General features: G+C 54.0%; 1 protein-coding gene across 5 annotated transcripts in view; it reads left to right on the forward strand.

Annotated features, from left to right (window-relative positions):
• Positions 1-5: 5 nt before the first annotated feature.
• WDHD1 (WD repeat and HMG-box DNA binding protein 1) overlaps positions 6-13,520 on the forward strand; it is a 70,623-nt gene continuing 57,108 nt past the window's right edge. The window contains exons 1-3 of one of the 5 annotated variants that reach the window (XM_077324032.1): positions 6-131; positions 6,096-6,182; positions 11,011-11,122. In XM_077324032.1, coding sequence (XP_077180147.1) covers positions 6,106-6,182; positions 11,011-11,122 — 189 coding nt within the window. In that variant the 5' untranslated portion in view covers positions 6-131; positions 6,096-6,105. Of the gene's footprint in view, positions 132-186; positions 222-683; positions 708-6,090; positions 6,183-11,010; positions 11,123-13,520 lie in introns of those variants that run through there. The other 4 variants (XM_077324033.1, XM_077324034.1, XM_077324035.1 and 1 more) reach the window with 4 other exon arrangements.

Raw genomic sequence — 13,520 nt, forward strand, 5'->3', positions numbered from 1 at the left:
GGCGGGGAGAGGCCCGGGCCAGCCTCCTACGACGACGCCGGCTCCGCCTCAGGCCCCGCGCGCGGGAAAGGCCGCCCGGCCCACGGCAGGAGGAGGACGAGGAGGAGGAGGAGGAGGAGGAGGCCGCGCCGGTGAGGGAGGAAGGAGGGCCGCGGGGCGGGGGGGGGCTTTGGGGGGGGGTCCGCTGGCTGAGCCCCACTCAGCTCCCCCCAAGTCCTGAGGTAAAATTGTGAGGGGGGGACCGTAGTAATCTTCGCCCCCCGCCCCCTTTATGGCTGCGGAGGGAGGAGGAAAGTTTGGGGTTTGAGGGGACTGAGGGGGCTCTGAGGGCAAGGGCAGATTCCCGCCACTCTCTTTTTTCAACGGCTATTTCGTCTCCCTCGTGAGGGCTGGCCCCTCCCGCCCTACTGGGGGTGCCATCCTCCAGGTGGGGCCTGGGGATCCCCTGGAAGGACAGCTCTCCTAAGGGATGCCACCCTCCAGGTGGGGCCTGGGGATCCCCTGGAAGGACAGCTCTCCTAAGGGATGCCACCCTCCAGGTGGGGCCTGGGGATCCCCTGGAAGGACAGCTCTCCTAAGGGATGCCACCCTCCAGGTGGGGCCTGGGGATCCCCTGGAAGGACAGCTCTCCTAAGGGATGCCACCCTCCAGGTGGGGCCTGGGGATCCCCTGGAAGGACAGCTCTCCTAAGGGATGCCACCCTCCAGGTGGGGCCTGGGGATCCCCTGGAATGACAGCTCCTCTCCAGACTGCAGAGATCAGTTCCCCTGGAGGAAAGGGCTGCTTGGGAGGGAGGACTCAGGGATGCCAGCCTCCAGGTGGGGCCTGGGGATCTCCCAGAATGACAGCTCCTCTCCAGGCTGCAGAGATCAGTTCCCCTGGAGGAAAGGGCTGCTTGGGAGGGGGGACTCAGGGATGCCAGCCTCCAGGTGGGGCCTGGGGATCCCCTGGAATGACAGCTCCTCTCCAGACTGCAGAGATCAGTTCCCCTGGAGGAAAGGGCTGCTTGTGAGGGGGGACTCAGGGATGCCAGCCTCCAGGTGGGGCCTGGGGATCCCCTGGAATGACAGCTCCTCTCCAGACTGCAAAGATCAGTTCCCCTGGAGGAAAGGGCTGCTTGGGAGGGGGGACTCAGGGATGCCAGCCTCCAGGTGGGGCCTGGGGATCCCCTGGAATGACAGCTCATCTCCAGACTGCAGAGATCAGTTCTCCTGGAGGAACGGGCTGCTTGGGAGGGGGGACTCAGGGATGCCAGCCTCCAGGTGGGGCCTGGGGATCCCCTGGAATGACAGCTCATCTCCAGACTGCAGAGATCAGTTCTCCTGGAGGAAAGGGCTGCTTGTGAGGGGGGACTCAGGGATGCCAGCCTCCAGGTGGGGCCTGGGGATCCCCTGGAATGGCAGCTCCTCTCCAGACTGCAGAGATCAGTTCCCCTGGAGGAAAGGGCTGCTTGGGAGGGGGGACTCAGGGATGCCAGCCTCCAGGTGGGGCCTGGGGATCCCCTGGAATGACAGCTCCTCTCCAGACTGCAGAGATCAGTTCCCCTGGAGGAAAGGGCTGCTTGGGAGGGGGGACTCAGGGATGCCAGCCTCCAGGTGGGGCCTGGGGATCCCATGGAATGACAGCTCCTCTCCAGACTGCAGAGATCAGTTCCCCTGGAGGAAAGGGCTGCTTGTGAGGGGGGACTCAGGGATGCCAGCCTCCAGGTGGGGCCTGGGGATCCCCTGGAATGGCAGCTCCTCTCCAGACTGCAGAGATCAGTTCCCCTGGAGGAAAGGGCTGCTTGGGAGGGGGGACTCAGGGATGCCAGCCTCCAGGTGGGGCCTGGGGATCCCCTGGAATGACAGCTCATCTCCAGACTGCAGAGATCAGTTCCCCTGGAGAAAAGGGCTGCTTGTGAGGGGGGACTCAGGGATGCCAGCCTCCAGGTGGGGCCTGGGGATCCCCTGGAATGACAGCTCCTCTCCAGACTGCAGAGATCAGTTCCCCTGGAGGAAAGGGCTGCTTGGGAGGGGGGACTCAGGGATGCCAGCCTCCAGGTGGGGCCTGGAGATACCCTGGAATGACAGCTCCTCTCCAGACTGCAGAGATCAGTTCCCCTGGAGGAAAGGGCTGCTTGGGAGGGGGGACTCAGGGATGCCAGCCTCCAGGTGGGGCCTGGGGATCCCCTGGAATGACAGCTCCTCTCCAGACTGCAGAGATCAGTTCCCCTGGAGGAAAGGGCTGCTTGGGAGGGGGGACTCAGGGATGCCAGCCTCCAGGTGGGGCCTGGGGATCCCCTGGAATGACAGCTCCTCTCCAGACTGCAGAGATCAGTTCCCCTGGAGGAAAGGGCTGCTTGGGAGGGGGGACTCAGGGATGCCAGCCTCCAGGTGGGGCCTGGGGATCCCCTGGAATGACAGCTCCTCTCCAGACTGCAGAGATCAGTTCCCCTGGAGAAAGGGCTGCTTGGGAGGGGGGACTCAGGGATGCCAGCCTCCAGGTGGGGCCTGGGGATCCCCTGGAATGACAGCTCCTCTCCAGACTGCAGAGATCAGTTCCCCTGGAGGAAAGGGCTGCTTGGGAGGGGGGACTCAGGGATGCCAGCCTCCAGGTGGGGCCTGGGGATCCCCTGGAATGACAGCTCCTCTCCAGACTGCAGAGATCAGTTCCCCTGGAGGAAAGGGCTGCTTGGGAGGGGGGACCCCGGGATGCCAGCCTCCAGGTGGGGCCTGGGGATCCCCTGGAATGACAGCTCCTCTCCAGACTGCAGAGATCAGTTCCCCTGGAGGAAAGGGCTGCTTGGGAGGGGGGACTCAGGGATGCCAGCCTCCAGGTGGGGCCTGGGGATCCCCTGGAATGACAGCTCCTCTCCAGACTGCAGAGATCAGTTCCCCTGGAGGAAAGGGCTGCTTGGGAGGGGGGACTCAGGGATGCCAGCCTCCAGGTGGGGCCTGGGGATCCCCTGGAATAACAGCTCATCTCCAGACTGCAGAGATCAGTTCCCCTGGAGGAAAGGGCTGCTTGGGAGGGGGCACTCAGGGATGCCAGCCTCCAGGTGGGGCCTGGGGATCCCCTGGAATGACAGCTCCTCTCCAGACTGCAGAGATCAGTTCCCCTGGAGGAAAGGGCTGCTTGGGAGGGGGGACTCAGGGATGCCAGCCTCCAGGTGGGGCCTGGGGATCCCCTGGAATGACAGCTCCTCTCCAGACTGCAGAGATCAGTTCCCCTGGAGGAAAGGGCTGCTTGGGAGGGGGGACTCAGGGATGCCAGCCTCCAGGTGGGGCCTGGGGATCCCCTGGAATGACAGCTCCTCTCCAGACTGCAGAGATCAGTTCCCCTGGAGAAAGGGCTGCTTGGGAGGGGGGACTCAGGGATGCCAGCCTCCAGGTGGGGCCTGGGGATCCCCTGGAATGACAGCTCCTCTCCAGACTGCAGAGATCAGTTCCCCTGGAGGAAAGGGCTGCTTGGGAGGGGGGACTCAGGGATGCCAGCCTCCAGGTGGGGCCTGGGGATCCCCTGGAATGACAGCTCCTCTCCAGACTGCAGAGATCAGTTCCCCTGGAGGAAAGGGCTGCTTGGGAGGGGGGACCCCGGGATGCCAGCCTCCAGGTGGGGCCTGGGGATCCCCTGGAATGACAGCTCCTCTCCAGACTGCAGAGATCAGTTCCCCTGGAGGAAAGGGCTGCTTGGGAGGGGGGACTCAGGGATGCCAGCCTCCAGGTGGGGCCTGGGGATCCCCTGGAATGACAGCTCCTCTCCAGACTGCAGAGATCAGTTCCCCTGGAGGAAAGGGCTGCTTGGGAGGGGGGACTCAGGGATGCCAGCCGCCAGGTGGGGCCTGGGGATCCCCTGGAATAACAGCTCATCTCCAGACTGCAGAGATCAGTTCCCCTGGAGGAAAGGGCTGCTTGGGAGGGGGCACTCAGGGATGCCAGCCTCCAGGGGGGGCCTGGAGATCCCCTGGAATGACAGCTCCTCTCCAGACTGCAGAGATCAGTTCCCCTGGAGGAAAGGGCTGCTTGGGAGGAGGGACTCGGGGATGCCAGCCTCCAGGTGGGGCTTGGGGATCCCCTGGAATGACAGCTCCTCTCCAAACTGCAGAGATCAGTTCCCCTGGAGGAAAGGGCTGCTTGGGAGGAGGGATTCGGGGATGCCAGCCTCCAGGTGGGGCTTGGGGATCCCCTGGAATGACAGATCATCTCCAGACTGCAGAGATCAGTTCCCCTGGAGGAAAGGGCTGCTTGGGAGGGGGGACTCAGGGATGCCAGCCGCCAGGTGGGGCCTGGGGATCCCCTGGAATAACAGCTCATCTCCAGACTGCAGAGATCAGTTCCCCTGGAGGAAAGGGCTGCTTGGGAGGGGGCACTCAGGGATGCCAGCCTCCAGGGGGGGCCTGGAGATCCCCTGGAATGACAGCTCCTCTCCAGACTGCAGAGATCAGTTCCCCTGGAGGAAAGGGCTGCTTGGGAGGAGGGACTCGGGGATGCCAGCCTCCAGGTGGGGCCTGGGGATCCCCTGGAATGACAGCTCCTCTCCAGACTGCAGAGATCAGTTCCCCTGGAGAAAAGAGCTGCTTGGGAGGGGCGAATCAGGGATGCCAGCCTCCAGGTGGGACCTGGGGGTCCCCTGGAATGACAGCTCATCTCCATACTGCAGAGATCAGTTCCCCTGGAGGAAAGGGCTGCTTGGGAGGGGGGACTCAGGGATGCCAGCCTCCAGGTGGGGCCTGGGGATCCCCTGGAAGGACAGCTCCTCTCCAGACTGCAGAGATCAGTTCCCCTGGAGAAAAGGGCTGCTTGGGAGGTGGGACTCAGGGATGCCAGCCTCCAGGTGGGGCCTGGGGATCCCCTGGAATGACAGCTCATCTCCAGACTGCAGAGATCAGTTCCCCTGGAGGAAAGGGCTGCTTGGGAGGGGGGACTCTGGGATGCCAGCCTCCAGCTGGGGCCTGGGGATCCCCTGGAAGGACAGCTCCTCTCCATATTGCAGAGATCAGTTCCCCTGGAGAAAAGGGCTGCTGGGGAGGGGGGACTCAGGGATGCCAGCCTCCAGGTGGTGCCTGGGGATCCCCTGGAATGACAGCTCCTCTCCAGACTCCAGAGATCAGTTTCCCTGGAGGAAAGGGCTGGGTGGACGAGTTATGCCACAGTGTAATGGTTAAAGTGTTGAACTAGGTACTTAGGTATAGAAGAAGAGGAAGTAGGAGAAGTTTTTATACTCCACTTTTCTCTACCTAAAAGAGTCTCAGAGTGGGTAACAATTGCATTCTCTCAGGTGGGGCCGAAAGAGTTTGAGAGAACGGGGATTGGTCCAGGGTCACCCTGTGGAGAAGAAATAGGGAATCAAACCCAGTTCTCCAGATCAGGGTCTTCCACTGTTAACCACCGCACCCCTCCGAAGCTAGCGTGATGCAGTGGATAAGTGCGGCAACCTCTAATCTGGTGAGCCCGGTTTGATTTTCTGCTCCTCCACATGCAAACAGCAGGGTAATCTTGAGCTAGTCAGAGAACCCTCTTAGAGCTGTTTTCACAGAGCAGTCCTGTCAGGGCTCTCTCAGCCTCACCTCCTTCACAGGGTAGATGCAAATGAGTAGCCATGTTGGTCTGAAGTAGCACAATAAAATGTTCAGTTAGTCTGAGGAAGAGGGCTTGCACTCGAAAGTTCACGCCTTGAATAAATCTTTGTTGGTCTTAAAGGTCCTACTGGACTCTGATTTTATTGTGCTCCTTCACAGGATGTCTGTTGTGGGGAGAGGAAGGGAAGGCCACTGTGAGCCGTGTTGACATTCCTTTGGACAATGAGAAGCAGGGTATAAAAACCAACTCGTCTTACTAGGTGACATTGGGCCTGTCACACAATTGCAGCTTAACCTACCTCACTGAATTGTTGTGAGGATAAAACAAAGGAATGCAGAATGACATGCACCTTTTTGGGTCCACGCTGGGTCGGAAGCCAGGATATAATTGAAGTGAAATAAAAAAAGTGAAATGTTAATCTGCCATGGTGTAATTGTGCCACCTTTCCTGCTAGAGATATGCACCTTGCCCTTATTTTACAGTTCAAACTGCTTGTACTGATTTGGTAATTTGCACTTCTGTTTCCTTTAAGCACAGCTAGAGAAACATGCCTTTGTCCCAGAAGCCCATGAGGTATGGCCACACGGAAGGTCACACGGATGTCTGCTTTGATGACGCTGGGAGGTAAGTAGCTGAGGGTCGTGCCTTGCTCAGCACAAATCCTTGGAAGAGAAGATGCATACGTGATAGAGGGGACTTGGTGATGCCAGCTTCCTACCGCACTGGGGATGCAAAGGTCTGGAGCAGGGGTAGTCAAACTGCGGCCCTCCAGATGTCCATGGACTACAATTCCAAGGAGCCCCTGCCAGCGAACGCTGGCAGGGGCTCCTGGGAATTGTAGTCCATGGACATCTGGAGGGCCGCAGTTTGACTACCCCTGGTCTGGAGGAATTCATGCTGTTTCCTATGTAGAAATGATTTCTCTGTCAGGAATTTCACCTATTGTGTATCACGAACCGTGGGCCGGTCCAACTGACCAGAAGAGACCCCCCCTCGTAGAGAACTACATATACATGTGATGCAAAGAAATCAGTCTTTATTGAAGGGTTCCATAAGGTGAAGCGGGACAAAGCGTGTCAAGAACAGCGACATTGACAGAGGCAAGCCCAGAGGGGCCCCCTCAGGTCTCTATATAGGGGGGATAGTTTAAGCGGGAGAAATAGTTCCCATGGAGTAGGCTTTTGATCTAAAAGGCGTGAATAGAAGAGACAACCAATCTGCTTTTTCTGCCATTCCTGGCAGTAAATTTCCAGCCCCTCTATGGAACCAAGGAGGAGGATAGATGAGGGAGAAGTCTTTGCAGGGGGGAGAGAGTCTCTACAGGTCATAAACCGGGGGATGTAGGAGGGGGAGGGAAGGTATAGAAAAATGGAAGGAACGTGGGGGTTAGGGAGGGGTGAATAAGGGCCCTCAGGCCTGTTAGACCTCTAAGTTAACACTCCCGAGGAGATAAGGAGGGAGACCACGACACTGAAAGGACTTTGAAAGATGAAAATTGCATTGTGGCTAAGCGAGCATTCCAAAGCAGGTCTCCTCAGAATCCTACTTGGGTCAGTTCTAGGGGGGCTTACTCCCAAGAAAGCGCAAGAGAATGAGATTCACTTAAGTCGCTGGTTGCTAGTTCTCATTTAAGTTACTGTTCTTCAGCATCCCATCCCTGCCACCCGTGTTAACGAGAGCAACATTTGCCTCCCTCGCAGGGCTGTTGTAAGGAATTTGTGGATGACTTACGATGACTCGTGTTAGGAAACGGCTTTGAGGAGAAGACTTATTTAGCCTCCTAGCCGGAAAAGAATTGTCTCGCCTGGCTTGCCCAGTTGGGTTTGTGCTGAATGGAATCCCTTCCATGCCAGGTGGAACAATGAAAAACGTCAGATGGCACACCGACAAACAAGCCTGGCCCACGTACGGGGCCCCACGGGAGCCAAATAAGGAGCTAACTAACAAGATGTCCACCCTTTTTTCAAAGTGATGCAGCTGAGTTCTGCAAAAATAGATCTCCGTAGTGCCAAAGTGACTTCTCCGGTTGCTGGCGTAGCCTGAAACAGCTGCGGTATACACGCCGGCTTCCTGTTGTCCTTTGGATACTGTTCAAGATCCTGCTATTGAGTTATAAAATTCTCAGAAGCTTGGACAGTTTTCAACCTGCTCGACAAAATTGCCTCTTCATGTGCTGTTAGGATCTTGATCTACAAGTCGGAGTCGGAGTTAGAATCATAGAATCATAGAATAACAGAGTTGGAAGGGACCTCCTGGGTCATCTAGTCCAACCCCCTGCACTATGCAGGACACTCACAACCCTCTCGCTCATCCACTGTAACCTGCCACCCCTTTAAGCCTTCACTGCATCAGCCTCTCCGTCAGATGGCTCTCCAGCCTCTGTTTAATAATTCTCCAAAGATGGAGAACCCATCTTTGGAAGCCTGTTCCACTGAGAACCCGCTCTAACCATCAGGAACATCTTCCTGATGTTTAGATGGAATTTCTTTTGAATTAATTGCATCCCATTCGTTCTGGTCTGTCCCTCTGGGGCAAGAGAGAACAATTCTGCTCCATCCTTCGTATGTCAGCCTTTAATATACTTGAAGATGGTTATCAGATCCCCTCTCAGTCCTCTCCTCTCCAGGCTAAACAGACCAAGCTCCCCCAGCCTTTCTTCCTATGTCTTGGTCTCCAAACCCCTCACCATCTTTGTTGCCCTCTTCTGGACACATTCCAGTTAGAATCATAGAATCATAGAGTTGGAAGGGCCATATGGGCCATCTAGTACAACCCCCTGCTCAACGCAGGATTAGCCCTAAGCATCCTAAAGCATCCAAATAAAGTATGTATCCAACCTTTGTTTGAAGACTGACAGTGAGAGGGAGCTCACCACCTCCTTAGGCAGCCTATTCCACTGCTGAACTACTCTGACTGTGAAGAACTTTTTCCTGATCTCTAGCCTATATCGTTGTACTTGAAGTTTAAACCCATTACTGCGTGTCCTCTCCTCTGCAGCCAATGGGAACAGCATCCAGCCCTCCTCCAAGTGACAACCTTTCAAATACTTAAAGAGGGCTATCATGTTCCCTCTCAACCTCCTTTTCTCCAGGCTGAACATTCCCAAGTCCCTCAACCTATCTTCATAGGGCTTGGTCCCTAACCAGCATAGTTAACCAGCTATGCGCCGGTTGGGAACCACGAAGCTATGGAAAGAGTCATCTAGGGTGGCTTAAACTATCAACATACAGCATCTTTCTTTTTGGTGGCCAGTCCATTTCATCTAGAGCCAGTGTGGTGGTTAGGAACACCGGCTTCTAATCCAGCGAGCCGGGTTTGATTCACCACTCCTCAACGTGCAGCCAGCTGTGGGACCTTGGGTGCATCACAGCCCTGATAGTGCTGCTCTCAGAGAGCAGTCACATCAGGGCTCTCTTAGCCTCACCCACCCCACAGGGTGTCTGTTGTGGTGATAGGAAGGGAAGGCGATTGGAAGCCGCTTTGAGACTCCTGGTAGAGAAAAACGGGGTATAAAAACTCTTCTTCCAATCTGCAAAACCGGGTTTGATTCCCCCGTGCACCCATTTGCATGACCTTAGCCTTGTCCCAGTTCGCTCAGAGCTCTCTCAGCCTCACTTCTTCACAGGTTGTCTGTTGTGGGGTAAGGAAGGGTAGGCAATTGTAAGTTGCTTTGAGATGCATTTGGATAGGAAAAAGTCAGATTCAACACCCCCCCCCCCCCCGTTCTCTTTCTTTTCTTTACTTAAGACATTTCTATGCCATCTTTGCACCCCATTGTGGTAAACGTTAAATGCAGCATTAAAACATTTTGTACAAAAAGCATTTCAAATACAAGTTAAACAATTAAACCAATTAAATGAAATGTAACTTAAAGCAGTGGTCTCCAATCCCCGGTCCGGGGACCGGTGCCGGTCCGCAAATCAGTTGGTACCGGTCCGCAACTCCTCCTTGTCCTCCTTCCTGGCTGCTGTCTCGGGGACTGCCCTGCCCTTTGGTGCTCTCTGGCGGCCACCATGGCTGGGGCTCCCCCTTGGCGTGGCACTGCACAGCTGCCGCTGGCAGCGCCCCCCAGCGGACGGCGGGAAAGCAAATGGAGCAGGGACTCAGGCGGCGGTGACATCCCTCGGCAAAAGACTACCCCCCGTCCGGGCCTCAGTAAAATTGTAAAGCGTTGACTGATCCCCGGTGATAAAAAGGTTGGGGACCACTGACTTAAAGGATCGCTGCCGTGCCATGGCAAGGGGGCTTGCATCGCTCATTGAAGCTATGAGCTATGCCGTGCAGGGCCACCCAAGACAGACAGGTCATAGCTGAGAGCTCTGACAAAAGGTGATCCACTGGAGAAGGAAATGGCAAACCACTCCAGTATCTTTGCCATGAAAACTCTATGGACAGGTTCAAAAGGCAAAACGATATGACGCCGGAAGATGAGACCCTCAGGTCGGAAGGTGTCCAATATGCTACTGGGGATGAGCAGACGAAGGAATGGTAGAGGACAGGAAGGCCTGGAGGATCATTGTCCATGGGGTTGTGATGGGTCAGACACGACTTTGCACCTAACAACAACATAACAAACTTAAACACGTGGCAATATAAACACAGCAAAAACGGATAAAGAGGAGAGTATATGTGGAGATTTTTAAACAGAGGCTGGAGAGCCCTCTGATGGAGAGGCTGATTCTGTGAAGGTTCAAGGGGGTGGCAGGTGACAGTGGATGAGCGAGAGGGTTGGGAGTGTTCTGTATAATGCAGGGGGTTGGACTAGATGGACCAGGAGGTTCCTTCCAACTCTGTGATTCTATGATATAAAAAAACAACTCTTATCTCTCTTCTTCCTATTCTCCAATCTTTCTAACTGGAGATGCCAGGGATTGAACCCAGGATCTTCCACAGGGAGATGCTCTGCCAGTAAGCCAGGGCCTTCTTGCACCTCTGACTTTATACCACAGTTTGTGAATGATGTGTATGGTTTTATACTGTGAACAGCATTGATCCTGCGTTGAGAGAAAGGCAGCCAACTTTTGTGTTGGGAGCAGGAGGGCTGGAGCACTGATCCTACCAGCCAGTTTGGTGTAGTGGTTAGGAGTGTGGACTTCTAATCTGGCGTGCCAGGTTCGATTCTGCGCTCCCCCACATGCAGCCAGCTGGGTGACCTTGGTTCTAACCGGGCAGTGATATCAGGGCTCTCTCAGCCTCACCCACCTCACAGGGTGTCTGTTGTGGGGAGAGGAAAGGGAAGGCGACTGTAAGCCGCTTTGAGCCTCCTTCGGGTAGGGAAAAGCGGCATATAAGAACCAACTCTTCTTCTTCTTCTTCATTCATGGCTTTTGTGTGTGTTGGAGTTGAGCCACTATTTTTTACCATAATGCCAGTGTGAAATATATGATGCTCAGCTTGGGTCTAGTGTTTGTACATATGAATGTGTAATGATGATATTGTTTGGTTCCAACAGCTGCATCATAACTTGCGGTAGCGATGGAGACGTCAGGATTTGGGAAAGCCTGGATGACGATGACCCCAAATCCATTAATGTGGGAGAAAAGGCCTATTCATTTGCTCAGAAGGTACTGCAGTCAAAACACTCTTACAGAGCATGTTGTGGGAACTACATACATACCCTGGTTCTTCCTGTAACATTGAAAAAGAAGAAGAGTTGGTTCTTATATGCCAATTTTCTCTATATGAAGGAGCCTCAAAGCGGCTTACAATCGCCTTCCCTTCCTCTCCCCACAACAGACACCCTGTGAGGTGGGTGAGGCTGAGAGAGCCCTGATGTTACTGAAGAAGAATAAGAATTGGTTTTTATATGCTGCTTTTCTCTACCCGAAAGAGTCTCAGTCTGGCTTACAGGCCTTCCCTTTCCTCTCCCCACAATAACCCCCCTGTGTGGTGGGTGAGGCTGGGAAAGCTCTGAAATTTCTTCTCGGTCAGAACAGCTTTATCAGGGCTGTGATTGGCCCAAGGTCACCCAGCTGGCTGCATGTGGGGGAGTGCAGAATCAAACCCAGCTCGCCAGATTAGAAGCCCGCACTCCTAACCACTACACCAAGGTAGCTTGATGCTCAATTGCAGTGCTCATTTCAACTGGGGTGCCCAAAACTGAACACAGGACTCCAAGTGAGGCTGAACCAGAGCAGAGTAAAGCGGGTACCATCTTCTCCCGTGATCTGGACACGATACTCCGTTTGATACAGCCCCAAATCCCATTTGCTTTTTTAGCCACTGAGTCACATTGTTGACTCATATTCAATGTGTGGTCTATTAAGACTCCTAGATCCTTTTCACACTTGCTACTGCCAAGACAAGTCTCCCCCATCTTATATTGGTGTACTTGGTTTTTCCTACCTAAATGCAGAACTTTACATTTGTCCCTATTGAACTTCACTTTATTCAGGTTAGCCCACTTCTTGGGCCTATCAAGATCATCCTGTATTCTGTTGCTGTCTTCAGTTGTGTTTGCTACCCTTCCCAGTTTAGTATCATCTGCAAATTTAATAAGTATCCCCTCTAATTCCTCATCCAAATAATTTATAAATATGTTGAACAACACAGGCCCCGGGGCAGATCCTTGGGTTACTCCACTTGTAACTCTTTTCTAAGAAGATGCTGAACTATTAACAAGTACCCTCTGGGTACGATTTGTCAACCTGTTCTTGATCCACCTGACAGAATTAGGATCCATACCACATTTTACCAACTTGTCAACAAGTATATCATGTGGAACCTTATCAAAAGCTTTACTGAAATCCAGATAAACTATGTCCACGGCATTCCCCTGATCCAGCAAGGAAGTCACTTTCTTGAAAAAAGAGATACGGTTGGTCTGACATGACTTGTTCTTGCAAAACCCGTGCTGAGTCTTAGAAATCACAGCTCTCAGTTCCAGCTGCTTAAGGACTGACTGTTTGATGATTTGTTCCAAAATTTTGCCAGCTACAGATGTCAAGCTGACGGGTCGATAATTACCCGGATCCTCTTTTTCCCCTTTCTTGAGGATGGGGACTACATTTGCCTGCCTCCAATCGTCTGGCACCTTACCTGTTCTCCAGGAAGTGTCAAAAATAATGGACAGAGGTTCAGAGAGGACATCTGCAAGTTCTTTTAGTAGTACCCTTGGATGCAGTTCATCTGGCCCAGAAGACTTTGTTTCATTTAAAGAAACTAGGTGTTTGTGGACTGCTCCAACAGGGATCCTAGGCCACCATTACCATCCCCTGTGTTGTGTTACATTTTTGCCACATTGATCACTATTTCCCTCACAGGGGAAGACCGAGGAGAAATAGGAGTTAAGCAGTTCAGCCCCCTCTTCATCATCTGTTATAATTTCACTTTCTTGTCCTCGCAGTGGTCCTACGGTGTCCCTAGCCTTTTTCTTACTTGAAATATAACTACAGTATTTGCTGGCGTAGTATTTGACTACTTTTCCCCCCTGAGAAACATGCCTCCAAGTGGGGGGGGGGTCGTCCTATACGCCGGGTGCACTTCAGTACTGTAATGTAATGTAACAAACTCTATATTTTGAGTGGAAATGTTGGGGGGGTCGTCTTATACGCCCAGTCGTCTTATACGCCGGCAGATACGGGTAATCCTCCAATCTCCTCCTAAAAACTTCCTACGAAGGAGACTCCGCCATCATCCGAGGTGGCAGATTCCATTGGCAAACAGCCCTCACGGTCAGAAAATGCTTTCTGATATTGAAGTGGAACTTCCTTTCCTATGATTTGAACCCATGGCTCTTCATCCTTGCCTCTAAAGCAGGGGTAGTCAAACTGCGGCCCTCCAGATGTCCATGGACTACAATTCCCACGAGCCCCTGCCAGCATTCGCTGGCAGGGGCTCCTGGGAATTGTAGTCCATGGACATCTGGAGGGCCGCAGTTTGACTACCCCTGCTCTAAAGCAACACTAAACAAGTTTGCCTCCTCTTCAACATTACTAACGTTGTTAATCACAACTATCATAT

The sequence above is a fragment of the Paroedura picta genome, chromosome 2 (assembly GCF_049243985.1).
Source record: "Paroedura picta isolate Pp20150507F chromosome 2, Ppicta_v3.0, whole genome shotgun sequence".
Lineage (NCBI taxonomy): Eukaryota > Metazoa > Chordata > Lepidosauria > Squamata > Gekkonidae > Paroedura > Paroedura picta.